We start from the raw sequence: 26,038 nt of genomic DNA on the forward strand, positions 1-26,038 counted from the left end.
TTATATTCAGTCATCTTCTTCATTATTTCTTCATCAAATTTCTTTTAAGTTTCAGGTCTGTTTAGTTTTTCCAGATCTATAATATCTTTTCTTGGTTGATTCTTCTTTCCCTGCCTGCTGATCCTACATCTGAAGTGTATCTGAACTAGTAGGTGATCTCAGCCGTAGCATACAAAGACCACCTACTAAATATTTATACAGTATTAAAGTAAGTCACCAAGCAGTAAAAATATTGAAGATATGTCTACTGCCACATACAGGGTTTTATTAACATATCCAGTCTTCATCTACATAACAAGTTTTAGTCTACATATCAAGTTCTCCCCATAGTCAAGTTCTGGGTCGTAGTTTATTACGTGAATTACTTGAATTATTACTTGAATCTATTAAGATTTGATCAATGTGACTGCTGTTTTTCTATCAGGAGAGGTCCAGGTTTTTTGTGTATGTTGTCGTGCTCAAAATAGGTGCTGGCGACTATTATATTTAGCGCTGCTGCTAAGTTTATCAGTCGCAATCCATTATCGCTACTGATGTTGTGTATGCTACGCTTTACTATCGTGGGCATGAAAACTCGCTGTCGTCCTATTCTTGCATTTATGTCACCTAATACAATCTTAATGTCATTTCTAGAACATCTTCTGTAGGCTTGCTTTAGGTCTTCGAAGAACTGTTCATCCTATTTCCTTTGGTTGTCATTAGTTAGGGCATGTGAATTTTTCAAAACAGTAACAACTGCAGCTGGTACATGCGGTACAATAAAACACACATACGTACACAGATAGTGTAATTATAATAAGAAAAATGTCATTTTGGGGACATGTAATAAAAGTGAGGAAAATGGAGTTAACAATAGAAAGAAATATAGATGAAAGAACATAAAGAAAAAAGAAGAAATCTTGGTTCTGAAACATTTGTAAATGAATTACAAAAGACGGAAATAATTTAATTCATCATACCTATGATAGACATAAATTTTTTCGTGGTAATCACCGACAACAAAAAAGCAAATAACCATAAAGTTAATAATAATTTTAAATACTTACTCCTCCTGAATCACCTTTCATTCCTTTCGTTCCAGGAACTCCCGGTATTCCAGGCCTTCCCTGCAAATTTTAATTTAATATAAAAGTACATCCAAGCTTACATTTGTGTGTTAAACAATTACAAACTAAATTTAGTTTTTATTGCAATTTTCTATTACATTCTTTTAGAAAAAAACTCCATTAAAAGGAAGCTTTGTTTGATATGCGGAAGCACTTAAGTTATTAACCTTCTTTGTTCTTCTACTGATTAATGTACGCAGTTAATTTCAAAAAGGATATAGTCAGGTGAATAAGGACAAGCAATAAAAGCATTTATTTTTATTTTTGAAGCATTAAAGAAATTAAAAAATAGAAAACCACCAGGAGAGGACAAAATACCGAACTATTGCAAATTACGTCACAGAATTTTTTCGGACTAAAGTCCATCATCAGTGCTGTTACCTGGGATAAGTATTACCACTTTAATAAAGAAAAATATGAAAGTTACATTTTGACTAAAGATAAAGCAAATGTGATTAAATCCTTACCATTTTGTGACCATTTAGTGAAAGCCACTAATCATGTGGGTAAAAACCTTTTAAATGATCTTAAATTTGTTATTTATTACATCAGTGCTACTAAAATCGTAAGATTGTTAAAGTTAACGGATTTACTTCATGGCAAATTATAAAAAATAAGTCAAATTACTATTTGTTATACCGAAAATATTCAATAGTTAACATTATAAAATTACTTTAATTTAATAAAATTACTTAACCGGTTTCATAATTAATTTTTATCAATCATCAGATAATTTCAATTGATTATTATATTGAAAATATTTTTGTTTTGTTTTTCATTCTAATATCAAACATTTATTCAATTAAAAATTACTTCGTAAAATATTTATATTTAAGAAAAAAATGTGATTTGTAAAGTAAATATGACTTTAGTTTGAAAAAAAAAACATTATCATAATATCATTTTAAAACTACAAAATATTCTATAAAAGATTCAGACGATGACGTAGAGTTTTATCAAATATTTTAGAAAAGTTTTTCTAAATTTTTTTTTCTTATCGGAAAAATCGTTTGAAAATTTTTGGAAAAAAATCATGGTATAACTTACAGAAAATCGAAAGGATTCTACAAATTAGATTTTACCTCAAAAAATTAAGAAAATTTTCATTTACTAAAATTTTTTTGGAAAATTTTGAGGAAAACTCTACTTGACGCTTTTCAGAATAGTAACAGAAGTGAGCATACAAATTTTCAAATCAATCGGTATAAAAATATCATAATAAAATCAGTTTGAAAATTGTTGCGAGACCGAGACCTAAAATGCGCAGGCAAGTGGTACATTTGACCCCGTTTTATGGCTCTCTGTACCAACCCAGCTGTCCGCCCTTTTGGATTTAGAGTTTTTAGGGGCTAACTAATGAGCTATGAAAATGGCGGACATATTACTTATCGTTAATTTTTCCCAAAAAAATTGCAACTTCACCCCTGTCCGCCAACCCTTATGTATCCACTCTCACGTCCGCCCCTTACGATTTCGTCTAGTTATACCAAGATCTTACTCTGGGCAAATTTTCAGCCATATTATCGATCGTTAATTTTTCCGAAAAAAATTACAACTTCATCCCTGTATAGCCACCCCCTGTACCACGAGGGGCGTCCACCTGTAAGGCAAAGTCTTAACCCAGTTACAATGAATATGTTCCAATAGAGAAATGTCATATTACTGATCAGTTCAAAATTTCGGCTCTATCTCTTGGACTATAAGGAAGCGATAGGTGGTTTGACAGCATAATAACTGCTTGTTTAGTCTAGTTTTCACAGTGATTCTAGGCAACCTATTTGGGTGGAGTTTTGACTCGTTCTTGAATGAGTTCAGAATCCAGCAGCCCGCTGAAGTATTGGATTTTTATAATATAATTATTTGACAACCTTTTGGTTGCAACGATAGGAAGAAGAAAGAGAGGCAGACCCCGAAGATCTTTCAGAGATGAGGTGGACGAAGCAATGAGTAGAAGAAACCTACAGGAAGGGGACTGGCTAAACAGGAAAAATTGGAGAAAACGGTTGAGTGAAGGAATACAGTGAAAACTGTGGAAATCCTTGTATATATATATATATATATATATATATATATATATATATATATATATATATATATATACAACCTTTTGTTGGCCAACCACCTAGAGCGGAGTTGAGCCGAAATACATTGATTTCGTATGTTTCGTTTTAAATTCGTTCAATCTGTATGACAAATAAATTACAAATTGGGCACTATTAAACAAATTTCAATTTTATCAATTACGTAGGTATTATTACTAGTAATAGTAGGCTGGTTAATAAGTTTTAAGGTTCGATAAGAAAAACACAATTTTATGAGGTCTTCTTGTTCCACTTGTTTCAACGAGATTCCAATTTATGAATTTCATCCCTGAAGTGAAAATCTGGAAGGGTTGTAAAATACGCATCCACGGCTGTTATGAGCATGTCATTTGAATTAAAACGCTTTTCACGCATGAATTTTTTTTAGTCATTAAAATAGAAAGTCGTTAGAGCCCAAATCTGATGAACACAGTGGATGTCCCAACAATTCAAACTTTAATTTATGGATTTTAGCCATTGCTAACATGTTCATATGGCACTGTGCATTGTTCTAATGAAAAAAGATTTTTTCTTCTGCAAACCTGGACTTTTTTCTTTTCACGAATTTTTGCTTCGGCTGGTCTAAAGGGTTTAAATAATATTAAGAATTTATTATTTTACTAGTTTGCAAGTAATTAGTAAACAAAATTTTTTTAGCATCCCAAAAAACTGATGCTAACACCATCTTGGCCGATTTCTGGACAAAAACTCGTTTCGAGACCGAAGAACCAGATCCACACAAATCTTTAGACTCTTATTTTTGCTTTAGAATCATGGTAGTAGACCTAAGTCTTATTCATAGTGATCAATGGATGCACAAAAAATAACTGTATCCTTTCGAAAACGCTCTAAATGTTGATGAGAAATTCGCATTTAAATGTATTTTTGTTTCATTGTTAGCGAATGTGTCACCCATTGTAAATACAGCTTTCTGAAACCTAACACTTCGGTCAAAATATTGCTTACACTACCCAATGAGATGCCCCTACTAATTATTTTTAGTCCTTCGACGATTTTCTAATACGATATCCTGTATTTTCTTCGATTTGTGGGGTTGTTGCTGTTTTTAGATGTCCTAGATCGTATTCAAAGCTTATCCGAATATGTTCTAATTCAGCAACCGATCTTTCTACTGTACTAATTTAACATGAAAAATCTTTATACACTTTTATCATTCGTTTATAAATTTCTTTTAATTTTAAATAGTCAAAAAAAAATTCTATTACTGCACGATACTTGATTTTTTACATTGTAAAAATACTGTGACACGTCGATATTAAATAGCTTGTAAACAAACAACAAATTGGCAGATTCGAATGAAACTTTAGATACTTTCATATGAAGAATGTACCAACATAAGTGTAGTAGCAACGCCATCTCTTTTCGAATCGCAAAAGATATTAAACAGCCTATTATTATTCGGTCAGTTTTCATACTAGGGTTCCTGGCCTGCATAGGAAAGTGTATACAGGTGTAGGTACCATTCCGCAACACGCGACCGAGACAGGAGACTGAGACAGGCGAGACCGATTGTGGTCTCTCCACGTCTGTTCTCAATGCAATTATATCAGGGTCATTCTGTAGCTCGCGACCGAGACAAGCGACAATCGTTTGTCGCTTGTCTGTGTCTCCTCGGTCTCCTACAAGAGCAGTAGTGAAGTGTGTCGTCCCGCGACACTTCTGATTTGGCGCTGATTTGTATATGCATTTTTGTTAATAATAATGTCCGAAATAAAATTTAGTGCTGAGGAAGATGAATTGCTAATAGAGTTATTATCTAAGAGCCCACCACTATACGATCCTCAAGTAGAATCCTACAAGAATGTTATCGTTCGGGAAAATATTTGGAAGGATATAGCAGAAAAAATGAACAGAACTGGTAAGTTACAATTTTATTTTTAATTCATTACTTTTAAAAGTTATAACCTCTTGTGAATACATATTTATAATACTATACGTAATTATAAAGGTTAGCAATAGTGAGATATTTAATACTCCAGTGTATATAGGGTTATTAAAAGAAATTTCAACCATGTACAGCTAAAATATTTATTAGTTTGTTCTTTTTACGTGATCCTCTTGCCAAGAAACTTAACCAGCCTCAGAAGTAAAATATTTTCTCAACTCATCTCTTACGGTAAATCCGGTTTTATTTGTATAACCGCCTGTGTGAATTAAAGACTGCATATTTGGATGTGACGTTACATCGGAACTATTCAACCGACAAACAGATTTCCCAGATTCTTCTAGAAAGCCTTCACGTAGTAGGTTATGTAAACAACAGCTAACTAATATTAGGTCATCACATGTTTCTGGAGCAATCGCTATTGGTGTGTAAAATATTCTAAATACCTGGGCCAACAACCCAAATGCATTTTCTGAAACTCTTCTACCCCGACAAAGTCGATAATTAAAAACTTTGCGTCTCTTTTTGTATAAGGTTTCATCATGTAAGTGTCAAGACCAGAAGCTTCATCTCCTATTAAATAGTAACCTAGTTTTAGATCAGTTCCTGGAAGGCACTGAGGCTCAAGAAAATTAAATTTGTTGTCCATAATATTTTTTCCCATTACAGATTTTTTCAAAATACTACTATCTCCCTCTTTGCCAGAAGAACCGACATCTACCGTTATAAACTTGCTATTAGAGTCCACAATAGCTAAAATATTCCTTATAATTAAAAAATAAAGATCCACTCTTTGAAGGAGCTCTTATACGAACGTGTTTGCCATCGATGGCTCCCATACAATTCGGAATATTCCATTGTGTCCAAAAGTTCTCAGAAATACGATTGTAGTCGTCTTGTGTAGTTGGGTTTGAACGGTACAGACACAGATGGGTCCAATCCATTAAACGTTCAATAAGGATTTGTAACCGATTGTAAACAATTAATGTCCCTAGAGTTAGTTTACGCAACAGTTCTTCTATTAAGTGACATGATCGATAGCCTAAATTTACTGATATCTAAGCTATTATATATATATATATATATATATATATATATATATATATATATATATATATATATATATATATATATATGCTCAGGCATAAATTGAATAATTTTTTTTTTCTTAAAATATGTAATACTTCTTTCACAATTCTTGAAATGTAACATGCAGATATTCTATAAGCATATGAGAGAGATGCAAAGCTTTCTCCAGTAGCAAGAAATCTGAAAAAAATACAATTGTATCACTAAATTTTTACCAATAACAATAACATTATTTTAACAATTAGTTGATACATAACACAATACTATTCTTTTTTGCAGATGCTGACTGTAAAAAAAGGTGGAAGTACATTCGAGATTCGTATAATCGTTACAAACGTAAAAGGAAAATGGCAACCGGATCGGGTGCTCCAGCTAAAAATTCCAAATGGGAGCTCTTCGTAAGACTTCGGTTCTTGGAACAGGTATCCACCGAAAGAGCCAGTGCCTCCAATATTTCTTCCGAAAGTCTTATGTCAACTGAAGAGGCAGAAATCCCCTTTGTTAGTGAAGAAAATAAAGATACGTCGCTCCAACCGGCTCCGGAGGCAGCCAAATCTACACATCCACCAGCTAAAAAACGAAAGAAAGTCGAAGATGATTTTTTGACTTATCTCAAGAAACGAGACGACCAGAGACAAATATTCTTGCAAGAAATAAACACTAGCAAAGAAAACGATGACGAAGTTAATACATTTGGCAACCATATTAAATCTATAATGAGAAAATTGAACCAGCGTTTTCAAGTACAGGTAAGGAGCGAAATATTCAACATTTTAATTTATATTTAAATGGGAATAAGCCACAATTAAAGGTTAAAATACGTTTATTGACGTTTCAATTTCCACTTCGGAAATCGTTCTCAAAATACAAACATTAGTAATTACTAATGTTTGTATTTTGAGAACGATTTCCGAAGTGGAAATTGAAACGTCAATAAACGTATTTTAACCTTTAATTGTGGCTTATTCCCATTTAAATATAAATTAATTTAAAATGCCACAAGAAAATAGCTTCAGAACAATATTCAACATTTTGACAAAATATGAACTAATGCAAATGAATATGGAAAGCAGCATTCAAACAGCTCCCCCGACATCAGACGAACATATTTATGCTCCATCCGTCGTTTCTCCCTCTGGATCAGCCTCTGCAACCAATAGTAGTACGCCTGCTTCACAACATGATGGAGACTATTTCAATTCCCTTTTTTTTATTATCAAATTAATTAATATTTGTATTAAGTTATACTAATTATAATTTGTATTATTTTTTTTGTATTAAGATATAAAACTTACCTTAAAGTTAAAGATAATTTTTCTTTTGGTGTTATGTCGCCTTTCGTTTGTATGTCCTTCTCTATTAAATTGTTTATATAATCGAACTGTGTTTTATTTAGTCTAAAATAACCTCCAAATTTTTCTTCATTTAATGATAAATGATTCATTATTAATAAATTAAAAAAGCCTTCCTCGCGCCTTGTTTTAAATATAGAATTTATACTATATATTCTTTTTAGCCGCACGTTTCTCGTATATCGCTTGTCTCGGTCGCGTACCCAGTTCAAGGGGCGACAGTTCACTTGGCGTCGCGGTCTCGCCTATCTGTCGCCTGTCTCCTGTCTCGGTCGCATGATGCGGAATGCTACCTTAATACTGTACATTGGTTGCATTTGAGGTATTGTCTAAATCATGCGCATATGCTGTTGACAAAAAAGACATTCAGGTATCAAATGTCTGAAAACCTTTTCAGGCCATACTAATAAAAAAACCTTCTCCAATGTAATAAAACTTCTGAGCTATCAAACACATAAAGGTTTGGGTTATCGAGGTCTACAAAACTCAAAAAAATTGTCAGATACCTGACCGTGTCAAAGTCACTGCAATACCTTACTTGTGTGGACTAGTAACTACACAGTGAGAAGAGAAAGCAGCATATACCTAATTGTAATTAGTAATGCTTTTTATACACTTTTTGGAAAAAACATCGAGTGCATATTTTTACAAGAAAAAAATCTGATTTAAAACCTTACACCACAGACTTGTTGCCGAGTGAGTTTCTGTTAAATACATTCATAAATCAAACATTTATTTTTAGAGATACTATTAGTATTTGTAAAGGAAAACTTACTTTTGAATTATTTTGCTGTCCAGCCCGCACAAGAGATAAGTGTATAATATTAGTATTCAACGTATTACAAAATAGAAAAAATTAAGAAGTAAAATGTTCATAATGCGCTAAAATATCACGTTAATATTTCTTTTTTCCTTTAACATAATGAAAGATGTTCAACTTTGTGTGTTGCGGCTATCTTCACTTTTCACTAAAAATATAACTTACTAACCATAAGTTTATATATAATATTAAAGTTATGATGACTTTGCCTTTGTTATTAAAGCTGTATTTGCAGCTGGTGCATTCTGGAAGTGTATTTGGTTGAACAAGAGAATTTATGAATACGTTTATTCCAAAAGTTAGAGGTAAATTGTGATGTTAAATTTAGTTCTGTGCATTTGGGGTATCATAATATACAGAGTGTCCACCAACGCTCATAATTGAAGAGATTTACAGAAGATTTAATATTTCTTAATTACAGAGTGAAAACGTGTACATTTGAACTATGTCGATTGTAATCTAAACTGATCAACGCAAATTGTAATATTAAACGGTATTGAATGATCAAAGGGAAAATATGCATAACATGAATTAACTAAAAAGAAAACACGTTAATGAATATTATGATAGATTCTTAATAATAAAAAAATGTCTCTGTTTTATTTAAAATATTGGAAAAATATTGGATGCGTCTTCAAACTAAACAACGTTGGCAAAAAAAGATAACCCACACCAAATTAGAGTAATATGTATCTAAATTCAACGTACCATCCATCCTGGTAGTCCAATTTCTCCAAGTTTTCCGGGAGGGCCTGGTGGACCAACTGGACCAGGCTTCCCTCGTCTTCCTCTCTTACCCATATCACCTTTCTGACCCTGAAAATGATAAATATGGTGTAAATGGATATATAAAGTCAGAGCACTTTATAAAATTGCATATTTGTATGATATGTATAGTATATTTTAGAGTTACTGACTTTTAGTAGGTATAGTAGGTACAGTAGAGTGTTATCAAGTTATCAAGTGTCTAGCGATAATCCAAAACAGTCGCAAATTCGTGAAATATACTTTATTGTAATAACTACTGTTTATTCTCATTGTGCTTCCCAACTTACTTTTAAAAATTATACTTCAAAGCATATTTTGTTAAGTTTTGCCAACAGCAAATCAGTCAGTATTAGAGAACATGCTTAGATCTCTTTTACAATGTAGATATATTAACTACCACATATATTCATACTTCATCGATTACTCTAAGATATTCGATACCGCTTATCACAGCAAATTTATGAAACTATAAATTAATATCGAAATATGATTTAAGAATAATAGGAATATGCAAGACAAAATATCGTTTACACTTACTCAGACAGTACAGTCAGATGATGTAAACATCAAACGTGGAGTTAGACAGGGATGTGTTTTGTCGCTGGTTGCTTCTGTTATATATATAACATATATTCAAATATATGTTCAGATATTTTACATAAGATATACAAGAAACACTACAGTTTCTACAGGTGGTCTGGCATCAATGCAAGGGGTATGTCTATTTTGAATTTCATCTCATCTGAAGGTTTGGTTATATACAATATAGGAAACAAGCCAACTTTTGTCACTAAGGCACGCAAAGAAGTGTTGGATTTAACACTCTGCATAAGCAAGATAAGTGATATATTAACAAATTGCGTTAAGTCTGACGAATACTCATGTTTGGATCACAGACATATACGATTTGACTTTGATATTTTTCCATCGGAAATTAAATACAGAAATCCTAGAGATACAAACTGGGTAGGATATAGAGTACTTCAGTAAAAATCTCGGGGAAAGTATGATCTTGTTTAAAGACCCATAGGTTATAGATTTTACGGCAGAAACGGTAAGCGAAACTATTATGGCGGCTTACCAGGAAAACTGTCCAGAAAAAATAAGGAAAAGTACGGGCAGTAATACAATCTGGTGGAACAACGGCTTAAAGAGGAAGAGGTCGAAAGTCGGAAGCCTATACAAAGCCAAAAGTAACCAAGACTGGGATGCCTACAGGTATAAGCTAACGCTATACAATAAAGAAATTGGGAAAGCTAAAATGAATTCATGAAGAGAGTTTTGTGAGAAGATTACTGATATCCTAATATCCTACAGATTGGCAAAGAATGATGCTACAACGAAAGAAGTAGGTTTCCTAAAGAAAGCTAATGGCAAATTTACGGACACCAAAGAGGAAAGTCGTAGAGAACTGATATTCATGCACTTTCCGAGCTCAACAATTCTGGATGATGCAGATAGGCAAACCAACATAGACCAAAGGCTGACTAGGCCAAGGTCTACAGATTGGGAAATGTCCACAGCAATCACAAGACCAAACAGAATTAGATGGGCTATAAATAAGTTTCGGCCATATAAGTATCCAGGGATAAATGGCATATATCCAATACTATTGCATATGAGATTAGAGGTATTGATACCACACCTATGCAAGCTCCTCAAAGCCAGTTTAGCATGGAGGTCGTACCGGAAAGGCTACTTGATAGGTACATCAGAGAAGAATGAGCTTAAAGATAATCCTCAAAGCAATAGTCAATATGCATACCAAAATGGTAAATCTACCGACTCTGCGTTGGATGATCTAAATAGGCTTATCTCAAAGTCAATGAAAGACAAAGAGATAGCAATGAGAAGAAGCAAATAAATGAAAGACAGAATTTACAAAATAGTCATCAGACCAATAATAAAGCGCAGAGATGAAAACTCTTAGAAAAATTGATGGTTAGATACTATGGAAGGGAGCTAGAAGTACAGATATATGACGTAGATGCAAGTTGGAGAACATCAAGGACTGGATAATAAATAGAAAAGTAGAATAAAACGATCATATAAACCGAACGACAATAAATAGACGATTAGTAGAGATACCACGAAAGGATCATACTACAACTTTCTAAAGGCACATTAAAAAACAGACAGAGTCATGTCTACATAAAAAAAAGAAAACCAAAAAATTAAGAAACTTCTATAAGGAGAAACATCATAAAAGGAAAGGCCTCCAATCAAATGCAATTTTATACAAAGATAGAAAAAGCAAGAGATAAAACAAAGTATTTCAGTGAGCTACCGAACTTCAGGCAAAGACATGAAGGTAAAAGACTCTACACGAATTAACTGAAAAGATAAAATATTTAGTGTCAATCTTCCAGAAATAAAATAAGTTATAGAATACTAAATAAAAGATTTTCACTAAAGCTCTAAAAAACCGCAATACCCCAGCAGATGATCTAGCACAGGAACTCTTAAAACTAACAGCAAACGTCCTCGTTGGTAGAATACACAAGCTGTTTGAAGATATATGGGTAACAGAAACTGAAGTGAAGGGATCATCGTTTTATCCGAAAAAGAGAGATTAAGCTGACATGCATAAACTACACGAAAATCTCCTTACTGAATACATCCTATTAAGTTTTTAGAATAATAATCACTAATACCCTATTAGGTACCTTGCTACTCTTGCTACGCCTCTAAACGAACATACTAATAGACGATTCGCAAAAGGCTAACAGTTATTCCGACGCCACTTAGTTCCACTGAATTCTAGAAATATTCCGAAGAATGAGGCATGCTGTATATAAGGGCAATTAGATTTTAGGAGTTTAGTCTAATAAATATATTTGTACTGTTAAATAAACGTACTATTTTTTATTATTCTTCGTATTTTAGTATTAGCAGAAATAAATTAAAATGAACATTTGACTATCAAGGTGATTTCCCAACTAATTGCCTTACCACTGACGATTATTTACCAATGCCTACAAACAGTAGACTACTAAAGTGTTCTTGTTTTTCCTGTACTATCGGAAATGAAACACGGAAACTGCTTGCAAGAAAATACTATAATAATTGCCAGATATATAAACTTTGCAAATTATTTTACAAAGAAAAGTGGATAGAAAGGGGGACACTGAAAGACAAAGAATTTCATGGATATATTTTGTTTAACTGTAGGATTTTGTGAGGCAACTGTGGATAAATAAAAGTTTACTTACCTTAATCGTCATAATATTTTCAGTCCCATCTGCACTTATAATCGAACCTGGTGGACCCCTCTCCCCTTTATCTCCCTTTGAACCTGGAGATCCCATTGGCCCTGTCGCTCCATCAATACCTGGGTCTCCTTTTTCACCAGGAATACCTTCAGTTCCTGGCATTCCAGACACACCAGGTATACCAGCTTCTCCAGTGTCACCTTTGTCTCCTTTATTAAAAAATTATTCATGTAATTAAATATTAACAAAATAGTTTATTTACAGTACTTTTAAGTTATTGATACAACTCACCCTTTGGTCCTTTCTCTCCTGCATCTCCTTTAGCGCCAGGTAATCCCGGCATAATTTTAATCGCTTCCTCAGCAGTACCACCTGCAATATGTATCCCAGATGGTCCAGGTGGCCCTGCAGGACCAGGATTACCAGTGCTACCCTTCTCACCTTTCTCTCCATGTTTTCCTGGGGTACCAGGAATACCATCCATACCAGGCGAACCATCGTCACCTCTTTTACCCTGTACGCCTTTTTCGCCTGGAATACCTCTATCACCTCGTTCCCCTTTAAGACCTGGATCTCCATGTGCACCCTTTGAACCTGCTGGACCCTTTTCTCCTCTGGGACCTATAGGGCCTTGCTTACCTGGTTCGCCCTTAGGGCCTGGTACCCCTGGTCTTACCATTGAACCCCCTAAGACGGTGTCCTAAAATAGAAACATACAAACAATTTAAATGAAAACATAATTTTAAGTATATATATATATATATATATATATATATATATATATATATATATATATATATGTATATATATATATATATATATATATATATATATATATATATATATATATATATATATACATCCTACTATCATTTTCGCATCGATACATTATGCTTTTACCATCAATTTAGCATCGTCTTGCAAAGTAGCATCTGTATATCGACGCTACTTTACAAGACCTCAATAACTGTTTTCCCGTACTTGTTACAAGAATTTTAACCATCTCATTGATTAGAGTTTTGATACCGTGTTGATATTTTAAAATATCCGCTTTCTCTTTTTATCCCTTACTGAGTTATATAAGTTTATTCCAGAAAATGTTTGAGTCTAAAATGATGGTACAGTGAAAATATTATATATATTTAGTTCAGGGTTTTACCGTTTACTCGCTGCCATTATATACATGAAAATGTATATCCCACTTTCATTATCAATCATTTTAGCATCAGAAATTTGGCATCGCTGTTGAATATAATATTGCCCACAACGAAATAGTAAATTTAAGAATATATATATATTTTTTTCATCCACAAATCATTTTGGAATCATGTTTGGTTAAAAGGAACCGGTTATGATATATTGCAACTACCTATTGTATCTTCACTCCAATTCGTCCAGTCGCGACGTACAGCCCCTCAAATGATAGGATTTAACCAATAAAATACAATAAGACAGAAAAATCAAATATAGCAGCATGTCAAAAAGGCCTTAATTATATATCTTCGTTTCCATAAGTCCAATCGTGACGTACAGTATCTCAAATGACAGGATTTAACCAATTGAAAACAATGAAATAAAAAAATTAAATACAGCAACATGTCCAAAGGGCCGTAGTCACGTATCTTCGGTCCTATTAGTCCAATCGTGACGTATAGTACCTCTAATGATAGGATTTAACAAATAAAATACAATGAGGTGTAAAAATTAAACGGAGTAGCATGTCAAAATGGCCTTAGTTATGTATCTTCGGTTCTATTAGTCCAATCGTGACGTACGATACCTCAAATGATAGCACTTAACCAATAGAATACAATGACATAGAAATCAAATACAGCATCACGTCAAAAGGGCCTTAGTTACGTATCTTCGTTTTTAGTGGCCCAATCGTGACGTACAGTACCTCAAATGATAGGATTTAACCAATCGATTACAATAACATAGAAAAATAAAATACATCAGCTTGTCAAAAGGGCCTTAGTTATGTATCTGCGGTCCTATTAGTCCAATCGTGACATTTCGTACCTCAAATGATAGAATTTAACTAATAGAATACAATGAGATATAAAAATTAAATAGAGTAGCCTGGCAAAAGGGCCTTAGTTATGTATCTTTGATCCTATTAGTCCAATCGTGACGTACAGTACCTCAAATGGTACAATTTAACCAATAGAATACTACGACGTAGAAATCAAATACATTAACAGCAAAAGGACCTTAAGTATATATCTTTGCTCCTATATATGTTATGTCAAAAGAGCCTTAGTTGCGTATCTCCGGTCCTATAGGTCTAATCATGACATATGGAGCCTAAAATGATAGGATTTAACGGAGATAATACGATGGTGGAGAAAAATTAAACATGGCGGCATGTAAAAACACCTTAAACTGGCAGCAATAAAACGAATTAACGCACAGAAGTGTGTGACATATTACGTGACAGGATTATTAGCGAATACCATACGATTACGTCATACATATCTTTGCATACGTCCACTTTTAGTTAACTACTTAGTATGTATTCAGTACTTTGCTTTACGGTTGTTGAGGCATGGGCTCTTAAACAGAAGAATGTTAAAAATCTTGAAAGCTTTGAGATGTGGTGCTACCGCCGTATACTAAAAATAAGTTGGGTGGATAAAATTACAAATGAAGAGGTAATACGCAGAATAAATAACGATCCAGAAGTTATACTGAATATAAAAAAGAGAAAACTTGAATAGTTTGGCCACCTGATGAGAGGACAAAAGTACACATTCCTACAAAATATAATGCAAGGAAAAATCCAAGGACGCAGAAATCCAGGCCGTATAAGAATGTCCTGGATGAGAAATTTAAGAGAGTGGTTTAGCTGTACCACTAACGAATTATTCAAAACAGCAGTAAATAAAATTAGAATCGCCCTAATGATATCCAATCTCCGATAGGAGAGGCACTTAAAGAAGAAGATATGATAAACTCGAAAAATCTCCAACGTTCACTGTTAGACATATGCCTCCCGTTCAGTGCACACATTTACTGCTCCTTGACGCTGTGATGAGAATGAGATAGGATTTAACAAATAGAATGACAGAAAACTAAACAAGACAGTGTGTCAAACGTGGAATGCGTCACAGAACGTGAAATATTATCGTAAAATATCCATTTAATTTTTTTCCTCAGTTGAATAATTCCTGCTGGTATTTGGTCTAAGCTTACTTCTTTTCCCCATTCAAGCTGTTTATAGCTAATTCTACTTCCTCTTTATAGTGCTCTGTTCATCTGTTTTGGTAACACATAAAACAGTTGTTTCAGATATCTTTATCGCGTTTATCGCGTATAACACTCAGAATTATATTATACAACTAATAGTCGAAAAATGAAGAGCAAGAGATAGATAATCAGACAATTAAGATCAGCGCTACATGATGCACGCAATTCCACATTTGAACACTACATTAGTACATTGTCTAAAGAAAATCATTCACTATGGATAGCAACAAAAACACTTAAAGAGTCCTGAACAATACAACCCACCAAATAAGAAAGATGACGTTAGTTGAGGAAGATCAGACCAGGAAAAAATGTCAACATTTTCAGAATACCAGATAATAATAATCAAGCAATAGAACACTGAAAACTTTTGTTTTTAACTGTATGCCCGTGAATGACTTATTATTTTTTAAATAACACTTAATATTGCACTTTTTCATTGTATTTTTTCATCTTTCAAGATAATTCTTATAGGAATATATTTATTTATAACATACGGTCTTATGGTCTTATTACGGCTTTAAGATTATACGACCTAAATGTATCTTGTACCGCACTGCTAATTGAGAATTATGTTTGTAATGCGATAAGAGGTCCGGATATACGAGACACCAGTGACTCATGCCGCACTGATAAAAATCCAACAGGGATCTGCATTTCTATAAAAAAAATAGATTAATTTGTTTTGTGTATTAATTTAGTTTAGTTTAGTCGAACAAGAGTTGCAGTAAAAGATTTTTGTAAATATAGAATGTAAACCATATTTCCAATGCTTTGTGAAAGAGAACCAGTTTATAATATTCCGGACGACGTAATAACACCTTATTTTAGAATATTGGTCGTTGAATTGAAATCATTGTTTAAGAAACGAATTATTCATGTGCAGATGTTTTACTATAAAAACATGTAAAACCAAAATCTCGATTAAAAAAGTTGCAACCAGCTACTCACGATGAAACTTAACCCCATTATTGATTTTACAAGTGATAAAATGGGTCGACAAAAGACCGACAAAAAGAGTGTTGATTTTAGTGATCAAGTGGCTTCTTACCAAAGCCCAATACGCAAAATTCTGAAGTGGTACCGGAAAGTGGCAGTGGAATTAATATTTAATGCCGCATTTAATACCGTAGTAGTCAATGCTTAGTTGCTAAATAATAGAAAACGTAAAAAAAGCGACAACCTATCCTTATGTTCAGACTGGAGTTCGCGAAAGCATTTGCAATTAAAGAAATGTTGTAACCCTCACGACCAGTTACACCCAAAAATACCATCTCAGGCAAAGCGATGTAGATAATACAAAGAGAAGAAAGTGTACAAGATTTTACAAAATTTTAAGAAGAAGCATGACTAGTAGAAAGTTAAAACATACTGTGAAGAATGTGATGGCAATACTGCAATATGTCTAGTGTGCTTCATTGAAGCACATTAAAAAATAATTTTACTTATACAGGAACTATTATTGAGTAAAAACGTATTGTGCCTCAAGTGGCCTATAGTATTGGAAGTCGTAAGTTGATAGTTTCTAGTAGAACGTTTTTATTGTTAATTACCTCCGTAAAAGTGAGTTATAGTATTTATAAAAAGATCGATGTAAATAATATGCCTTCGACATCTAAAAAAGCTAGATGTGAACATAAACGTAGATTGACCACTGCTGAATTACAATCATTGTTAGAAGCATCTGGCGAGGACGATGTAGATTAAATGAATGATGGAAGTGACTCTGATTGACTCTGACGAAATATTTGCACAAAGTCGTTCAGAAAAATCGAGGATTGCGTTTTGGAAAGAGACAACACAAACAGAATTTAAGACTTTTCTCGGGCTTATGTTCCATATGGGGACAATTAAGATGAACCGTCTGAATGAGTACTGGAAAATTATGGGTAACTTCTATAATAGTGTTGACTTGACTAGATAATTGCTGATAGCCCATATTAAGAAATAAGCGAATAGACAATCCTCACTTGTCAAAGAAACTGAAAAAACGTGAAGTGGTCTAAAAACTAAAAAGTCCCCTATTCAAACTGTTTTTAATAAAAAATTTAATAATATGTTTAAGTTTTTTTAATATACCCTAAAACTGAAAGCGCAAAGAATCGATTGCAAGTTACAAAATACTTGTAGAGTCATACTGTTTGGACAAGTACGGTTGTTTAAATAATCGCTTTCTGTCATAAACAAATTGAATAAATTGTAAAATATTTTTTGATCTGCTTGATATTTAGCACACTTTAATAACTGATCAATTGCCATAATTTCAAGTAGCTATATTACCTGTCGTTAGGCAAAAAACAAAGTTATTAACATTTATAAATTACTACAAACATAATATCTTAAAGTTTACGGTTTTTTGAAATTATATCAATTATTTATGTATTTAAATTTGGTATTTCTCTACATAAAAAACTTTTTATGGTCTACAACTTTTATTTGAATTATTTTTCTTTAGAATGTATACAAAACGTTTTATAAGCAAAAAATTATTTTTTTTTTGCCTTTTAAGATTATTAAAAAAAAACAAAGCAAAATCAAGTGTACGTCTTTACGAATTTTTCGTCAGCTACCCCTCATACTATTTAGAATTTAAATTTCTGTATAAGATTTTTTTAAACTATTTAGCGAGGTTCCGTGAACTACTTTCTTATGGCATGGTCAAAGTCAAATATTATTTTTTTATGTGATTAAGCCACAATTATTGGTCGTTATTGAGATGAAAATTACATTTTTAATTAACTAATATTTAACGTTTTGATTTCCACTATTATTTTACAATAACTTTGTTTATTGTACAAATTATGTAAACATGTGTATACACATTTTGTACAAAAAAACGTTTATTGAGAACGATTTCCGGAATGGAAATCAAAATTTCAAACATTAACAGGATCACAACCAATAATTAAGGCCTCAATCCCATAAAACCATAATATTTATCTCAAACTATTCATCGATAGCTTCGACTAAACAGGTTGTAAATTGAAAATATGTAAAATATTCCCCTACACGATTCTCTGGGCAAAAATATCTAGGTTGAATAAATATAACATTTAAACGAAGAAAAAACCCGTTGAGACTGCAACTTGTGAGCAGGTAGTTTCAATGTCGTTCTTTGAACTTGAACCAAAGCGATCGATATTTAGGTATCTAAAATATTCTTTTAAGGATTAATACCGGCAACATCTATTGGCTCTAAAATGATGCCAAATACAGTGATTTTACCGCTCGATGTTAAAACGTAGGTATGACGTAAAAAATTAAATATATAAAAAAAATCGGAATATTGAAAAACCGACAACAGTGCCAAGCCTACAAAGGTGCACTAAACGAACATACACAATTTATAAATAGAAAATGATAGCAATTCTTGGTGATGCTAAATTACTGCAACGTGAAAAGAGTTTAAAAGGATAGCTGGATGTATATATATATATATATATATATATATATATATATATATATATATATATATATATATAAAATATATAATGACAGTTACCGAACTAAACGTTGTGTCTGTTTTATTTTTAATTTGAATTGTGTTTGTTTCCTATATTTTAATTTGTGAACGTAAATTATACAACTAAATGTTACATGCCGAAGATAGCTACAATCAACATTGTTCCAACAAAAAAAAAAAAATTTCTACTTGATGTTATTAAAATAAATCGCACTGCCATTAACCTCAATCAAGTAAGTATATAAACAATAAACTATTATTAAATTGTATTTTACCATGTTTTAAATAATTGTAGCTCTCATCTGATGATGCCAATGAAAATTGGCGAAATATAATGAACTGTTGAACAGAGTACACTTGGCTTTCAATCAGCTGTATACCCAATTAACCTCAACCCCTTTTTCATCTACCAGTTCAGCTGTTATTTTAGAGGATATATATATATATATATATATATATATATATATATATATATATATATATATATATATAAGAATTACAGGATATTAGTGACTGTCGATATAAAAAAAACCACCAGTTTATTAGGGCTGCAGTCAAAAGGTTGGCCGAGATGTTAGAGAAACACTCTTTTTACTTTTTGTCAAGCTTTCGGAATTATTTTATTCCTTTTTTAAGACATATTCATTGAGATTATTTAAAATAAACTTGACACTCAACATTAACAACACAAATATAAAACTTGGTTTATTTCATAACATCTTTTGATGGTGTATTTTGATGGTGTTAACACTAACAGGTATTGTTCATGTTGAGTGTCAAAGTTTATTGTAAATAATCTCAACGACTATGTCTTGAAAACGGAATAAAACAATTCCGAAACCTTGACAAAAAGTGAAAAGCGTGTTTCTCTAACATCTCGGCCAACCTTCTGACTGCAGCCCTTATAAACTATATATATACATACATATATATACATATATATATATATATATATATATATATATATATTTATATATACTTATATATATTTATATATTTATATATACTCCGTTTTCGTTAATAGGTCCAAATATCTTTCTTAGGACTTTTCTTTCAAAGACTTATTTGATTTATGTTCGGTCAAATGATCCCCTAAAAACGTCCCATACGTTATATATATATATATATATATATATATATATATATATATATATATATATATATATATATATATATATATAACGTATGGGACATTTTTAGGGGGTCATTTATAAATCAAATATAAATTAATACTATAAAATGGTTAATAACAACTAAAGAAACTATGTGCCTTAGATTTCTGATCCCCGCTCACCCAGACGAAATGTACGGTGTTGCGAAAAAATTATTCTCCATACTAATGCGAAACTTTGTATATGAATTCGGTACTGTGTCAAATTGTTAAAAATAAAAAAAATCCCTGATACTGGTACCATTATTTTTCTACGGAATTAGGCCGTAGGTCATAATTTTTGAATTATCTACTAAGTTATAAATGGCGTACAAATACGTTTGGCCAAAATGACGTCACCCTGCGCCCGTTGAGTGGCAAGTTTATCTTACCTGTAACTTACCTTTAACAATAAGACTTAATAACATAGTTTCAAAAGTTGTTATTACATATTGCAGGATTTTTTTATATGGGATTCATGCTGGGTCAAATGACCCATGGGCTTGTAGTCTAATAGACTACTGTTGGCTTCGAAATGAATGTTGGTCAGTTATAATGATTTGGTTTTTCGGATATTGCATTGATACTGTGCTAGTGATAGTAGCCAAAACTTAGATAAAACTAGGTTTTTAATGATCCTAGTAGCTTTTAGATTAGTATTACTAACATTTTATAAGTCATATCCAATACTGTTTTGGGTCTGTAATTTTTATAGCCCATGGTATATCTTTTTATGTATTGTACAACTTTGGCATCTCTCCTGCTCCTACGTCTACCATGATTCAAAACAATGTTTTAAAACTCGAAAAAAAGTTAAAAAACTAAAATAATTGGTGACAGATAAAGGGATCAACATAATTACCAAAATGTAGTTTATGCTTACCTTAAAGGGACCTCTTGGTTTCCAGCTTGGCTGCAAAATAAATGATTTATATTTAAAAATCAAAAATACATAATTTTTTAAAAAGACTTATTAATTATTATTTAATAGGTCAAAGCCAATAATTCTTGGGACCAAAAAATTGTAACAGGGTGAAACCCATTAAAAAAGTAAATAACACTCGAAGAAAAAATAATCTAAGGGCGACACGTGGTCAGAAAGTCAAAGGGGGTGAGTTTTTAAGGCTAAAAATAATTTAATATAGTTTTCGGCATGGCTACAGGTCCGATAGGAAGAAATTAAATGGCAAAGATTTAAGTAATTAAAAAATTTACAACTTTAAGCGCAAAATTTATGCGAAAATTTCAAATAACCGAGGTTTTAAAATTTCATTTTGATCTTTAGTAAAAAAAAAATTAATTATTTAATGTCTTTTGTCGTTTAATGTGCTGTAACATATTATCTCTTGTATCGTTATTTTGAACTGACCGATTTTTTTCTTTTTAAATATTACCGAAAAACCCAACACAGAGAAAGCAATGAGATTGGAAATTAAACGTAAGAGAAGTCTTTATTTAGTTCTTTTTCTTCCTATAATTTTTACTACGAAATTGTATGTATATTGAACTACGAAATGTAACTATTGCAGTCGTTATATGGACAATTTCGATGAATAAAAGCTGATTTGCTTTTTTGTACAACAATTTTACTAGAGTAGTGGTGTACTAAACTCCGACAAGAATTTGAAGACGATGACACATACATTTGTAGCTGCTGATAATGGTTAAATTTGAGAAGTGTCAGTAGCGTACTGTAGTGCACAGTGAACGTGAGTGAATTTTGATACATTACAGCGGAAAGTTTTCACTGCAAACTCGTAGATTATTATTGTTATTTTAGACTACATATTAGTCTAGAGTAAATTAAACAGCTGTGAAATTTAAATCTATTGATTTAAATCTTAAATGAAATCATGAAATGACAAGTAAACACATTAAACGCATTGTAAGATTTAAAACAAAACGATTAAGACTTGGATTTGTAATAAAAAAATCAAGAATTAATTATTATATTGTAATTAAGTAAAACCATTAATACTTAAATTTTTAATCGAAAAAGTCAATAATTATTGTATTATCAATAATTAATTTTTAAAATCAAGAAAATTTCGAAAAGTGTATGGAACATGGTTCAGCCAATAATGTTCTAAGGGGCCCGGAAAAACTTTTATCACTTGATTTAAGTTAAGATAAGAAATATTGTTCATTATGGCTTTTCAATTTTTGTTTCCTGAGTAATAAAGCCACACTCTATAATAAAAATACTATAATTGACATTTCATTTACATTGTTAAACACAGAAGTTAAAACATAATAAATAAAACTTTGCAATATTAATGAAAGTATATTTTCGTCTTTCAACGGATTGTGCGTGAAGTTAAAATTACAGCAACTTTAAGTGCGCCAAAAACTCGCCAGCGTGGACGAAAACCTCTAGATCTAGATGAAACACAACTGAATTTAATCAGGAGGACTGTACATACATTCTTTTTAGAAAATAAGCCCCCAACGATCAAAACAGTTAGGACCAAGTTACTGGAAAACAATATGATTCCTCAAATGAGCGCCGAAACGCTAAGAAAAGTTCTACACAAGTTAAATTTTCGTTACATGAAACGATCTCGAAAATCAATTTTAATAGATAAAGAGGAAATAGTAGCATGGCGACGAAGATATTTGCGCTCTATTAGAGATTATCGTCTTTCCAAAAGAAAAATTTATTATCTTGATGAAACTTGGATTAATGCCGGTCATACAATTTCCAAAATTTGGCATGATACGACTGTAACAACTCCTCGTCAAGCATTTATAGAAGGCTTATCAACAGGATTACGAGCACCATCAGGCAAAGGTCAGCGTCTTATTGTAGCTCATATCGGTAGTGATACAGGTTTTCTGCAAAATAGTGCTCTCATTTTTGTATCAAAGAAAACAGGCGACTATCATGAGGACTTGGACGCCACATGCTTTGAAAGATGGTTCGAAAACGTTCTTCAGCGTATTGAACCTAATTCAGTGGTAGTATTAGACAATGCATCCTATCATAGCCGACTTGTTGAACGAATTCCTAATATGAGTGACAGAAAAGTAGTTTTACAAAATTGGTTAAAAGAAAAATCCATTCCATACGGCGAGGATATGGTTAAAATGGAGCTAATGAATATTATTAGACAACATCGTAGTACATATCGTCAGTATGCTGTGGATACAATGGCTAGACTTCATGGCATTACCGTCTTAAGACTACCACCTTATCATTGTGAACTAAACCCAATAGAATTAATTTGGGCACAAATGAAAGGATGTGTAGCTCGAGAAAATGTCACTTTTAAAATTATTGATGTCCAGCGCCTCTTGCAAGCCAGTTTGGACAATATACATTCAACTGATTGGAACAATGCGATAAGCCATGTTATTAAAGTAGAAGACGATATGTGGAGATTGGACGGCATGGTGGATACTGTTATTGAGCCTGTGACAATACAATTAGGATCAAATGATTCAGACAGTTCAACAGACAGTTCTGCAGAATCAATGGAGTAAAATAATTTGGAAAATTATGAGGTACATATTTTCTTCTTCTTTTTGTGTAAATATGACTATCTTTTTTTTCAATGTGCCTCCAGTAAGTTGTCATTCCATTGTTCTCGTGATCTTTACACTGATCCTCTTCAAATTGGAGAACCGTCTCTCGCCGTGCTTACTACTCTATTTGCTGTCATTCGGCTTATGTAGCCATTCCATTATACCTGTTTTTTAGGCAGTTATTAATGCCGCCCACCTTGTCTTGTCATCGTTTTTTCAAAGGGTTGTCATCTCTGATATTTCTAACATTTTTTTGTCCTTTTTGTATCAGGTCGTGTTTCTGCCGCGCATTTATTGGTCTGATGACTGTTTTGTAAATTCTACGTTTCCTTTCTTTTCCGATATTTTTATTCCTCCATATTGTTTCATTCGGGCAACCTGCGGCTCTGTTTGCTTTATTCACTTGATCCTCCACTTCCGTTTCGAGCTTTCCATAGCTAGATAGATGAGGTACATATGTGCTTTTAAAATTAATTGAAACAGTCACATTTACCAGTGTTGTGAAAAAATTGATTACTCTTATAATAAAACAATCTCATTTAAATTCATCTCAGTCAGAAACAGACTCTGAATGAATATTGCATTGTGGATTAGGCCTATTGGGGACACCACGTACAAATAAAACGCACCGAAAACTTTACTCCATGGGTGGTGTGGAAACAAGTTAATTGGAGAGGTTATAACTCCACCTCTTAAGATTATTAAAAATTTGGTTCAGTTGTGATTTGTTTATTGTATATTAGCTTATATATATCATCATAAATTGAATAGTTATAGAAACACTAAAGATTTTATTGCATAAATTCATGAAACAAAATAAAATACCTGAAAGTTAAAACCTATTTATTTTAAGATTTTATTTCAGTTAATTGATACGCAACAAATCAATTACTTAAAATTAACACGCATTCTGTAATTGACACTACAATTGGCTAACTTACTTTTTAATGTCACTCGTTAATAAGCAGAGCCCTTAGAACATTCTCAAGCTTAAGTCTTGTAAACCACATATATAAACTGTACCTAGTACACTAGTTTGACCAAAATAGTTTTTCCAATTCAAAACAATTTTATTTAGAACAATATTATTTAAGATTTACAAATTCTAAAATCTTAATACCTCAGTACAGAGCCTTTACGATTAAAAATCATAACATAAATACGTATAAATACAAACGTTTTTACTAACAATTGTTATATTTGTTATTTGGCAATAAATTATCTAAACATTTTATTAAAAAAACGTAACAGTTTTTATTTTATTCAATAAATTCTCAAATAAATTCAAATTTTAATACAAGACTTTAAGCACGCTTTCATGAAACGCCACTGATAAGGAGTGAATAATTACGAATTCGGATTATTTGTGGTGACCAAATATTATTTGCTAAAACGTATCGTGAATGCATTTGTTGTTACAGCTGGCTCACTGTAAAAGACCGCATATCATCGAGTAAAATGTACGGAGATCAATAAAAATGTTGTGAACTGATATTGTGTTGATTTTCTTATTAGTAAACGGCGTATTTGATTTAGACCTCGTACAATTCGGCTGTCATATTAAATGTATTAGTCACCTTTTTGAATATCTTGTAGGACTTTAGTACTGTTAATACATTGTTGGAAGTGCATCTCATGATCTTTCTAGTTCTTTACACATCAAAATTTTAATGTTTTTTATAACAAATTTTTTATACACATGTATTATTATCACATGTTCTTTTGCTGTGCTAAGTTCGTTAATTTGTAAACTGTACCTAGTTTCAATTAATTGTTTATACAACTTTATCTCTGAATGTTCCATTATTGGAAGCTTTTTTACAAATTTAATATCGTTGACTGCTACGTCGTTGACGATGTCTTTTTGAGGTAACATACATGTTTTAACTTCTCTTTGGATATCTGGTTTTTTCACATTGTTCTTTTTAGATGAACTGATTATGCTTTCTAAACAGAAAGCGAAACGTCTTCAATAAATAGATGAAGTAGCCATCTTCTTTGTCTTTTATTTGACAAGTAAAAATTGATATCTGATATCTCATGGTTTACTGTCATTAGTGTATAATTATTTTTATATGGGAGTATCATTGATATTTTCGAAAAAGGTAAAGTGGGGATATGTTATGACTTTAAGAGTTTTTTATGGTGTTATATTTATTATTATTTAAATCAATAAAAGATTGAAATATAATTTATTTAGGTTCTGTGTACCTTTTTTGTCATTGATTGCGTTGGTATTTCTTTTTATTTCTACGTGAGGTTGTTCCTGTCATATTTATGAGAACAAACTCTGGATTGAAGCAGTTGACTGGTTTTC

The 26,038-nt window shown here is 32.1% G+C and overlaps 1 protein-coding gene across 7 annotated transcripts in view; it reads right to left on the minus strand.

Moving 5' to 3' along the window:
* Positions 1 to 26,038, minus strand: part of Mp (collagen XV/XVIII-type protein multiplexin) — a 1,493,071-nt gene that overhangs the window by 181,665 nt on the left and 1,285,368 nt on the right. For 6 of the 7 annotated variants that reach the window (XM_072537153.1, XM_072537151.1, XM_072537148.1 and 3 more), the window contains 6 exons: positions 21,080 to 21,109; positions 12,626 to 13,034; positions 12,335 to 12,543; positions 9,063 to 9,170; positions 8,310 to 8,324; positions 1,047 to 1,106 (listed from right to left, as the gene is read on the minus strand). In XM_072537153.1, coding sequence (XP_072393254.1) covers positions 1,047 to 1,106; positions 8,310 to 8,324; positions 9,063 to 9,170; positions 12,335 to 12,543; positions 12,626 to 13,034; positions 21,080 to 21,109 — 831 coding nt within the window. The remainder of the gene's footprint in view (positions 1 to 1,046; positions 1,107 to 8,309; positions 8,325 to 9,062; positions 9,171 to 12,334; positions 12,544 to 12,625; positions 13,035 to 21,079; positions 21,110 to 26,038) is intronic. The other variant, XM_072537150.1, reaches the window with a different exon arrangement.

Source organism: Diabrotica undecimpunctata, chromosome 7 (assembly GCF_040954645.1).
Source record: "Diabrotica undecimpunctata isolate CICGRU chromosome 7, icDiaUnde3, whole genome shotgun sequence".
In the NCBI taxonomy this organism is placed as follows: domain Eukaryota; kingdom Metazoa; phylum Arthropoda; class Insecta; order Coleoptera; family Chrysomelidae; genus Diabrotica; species Diabrotica undecimpunctata.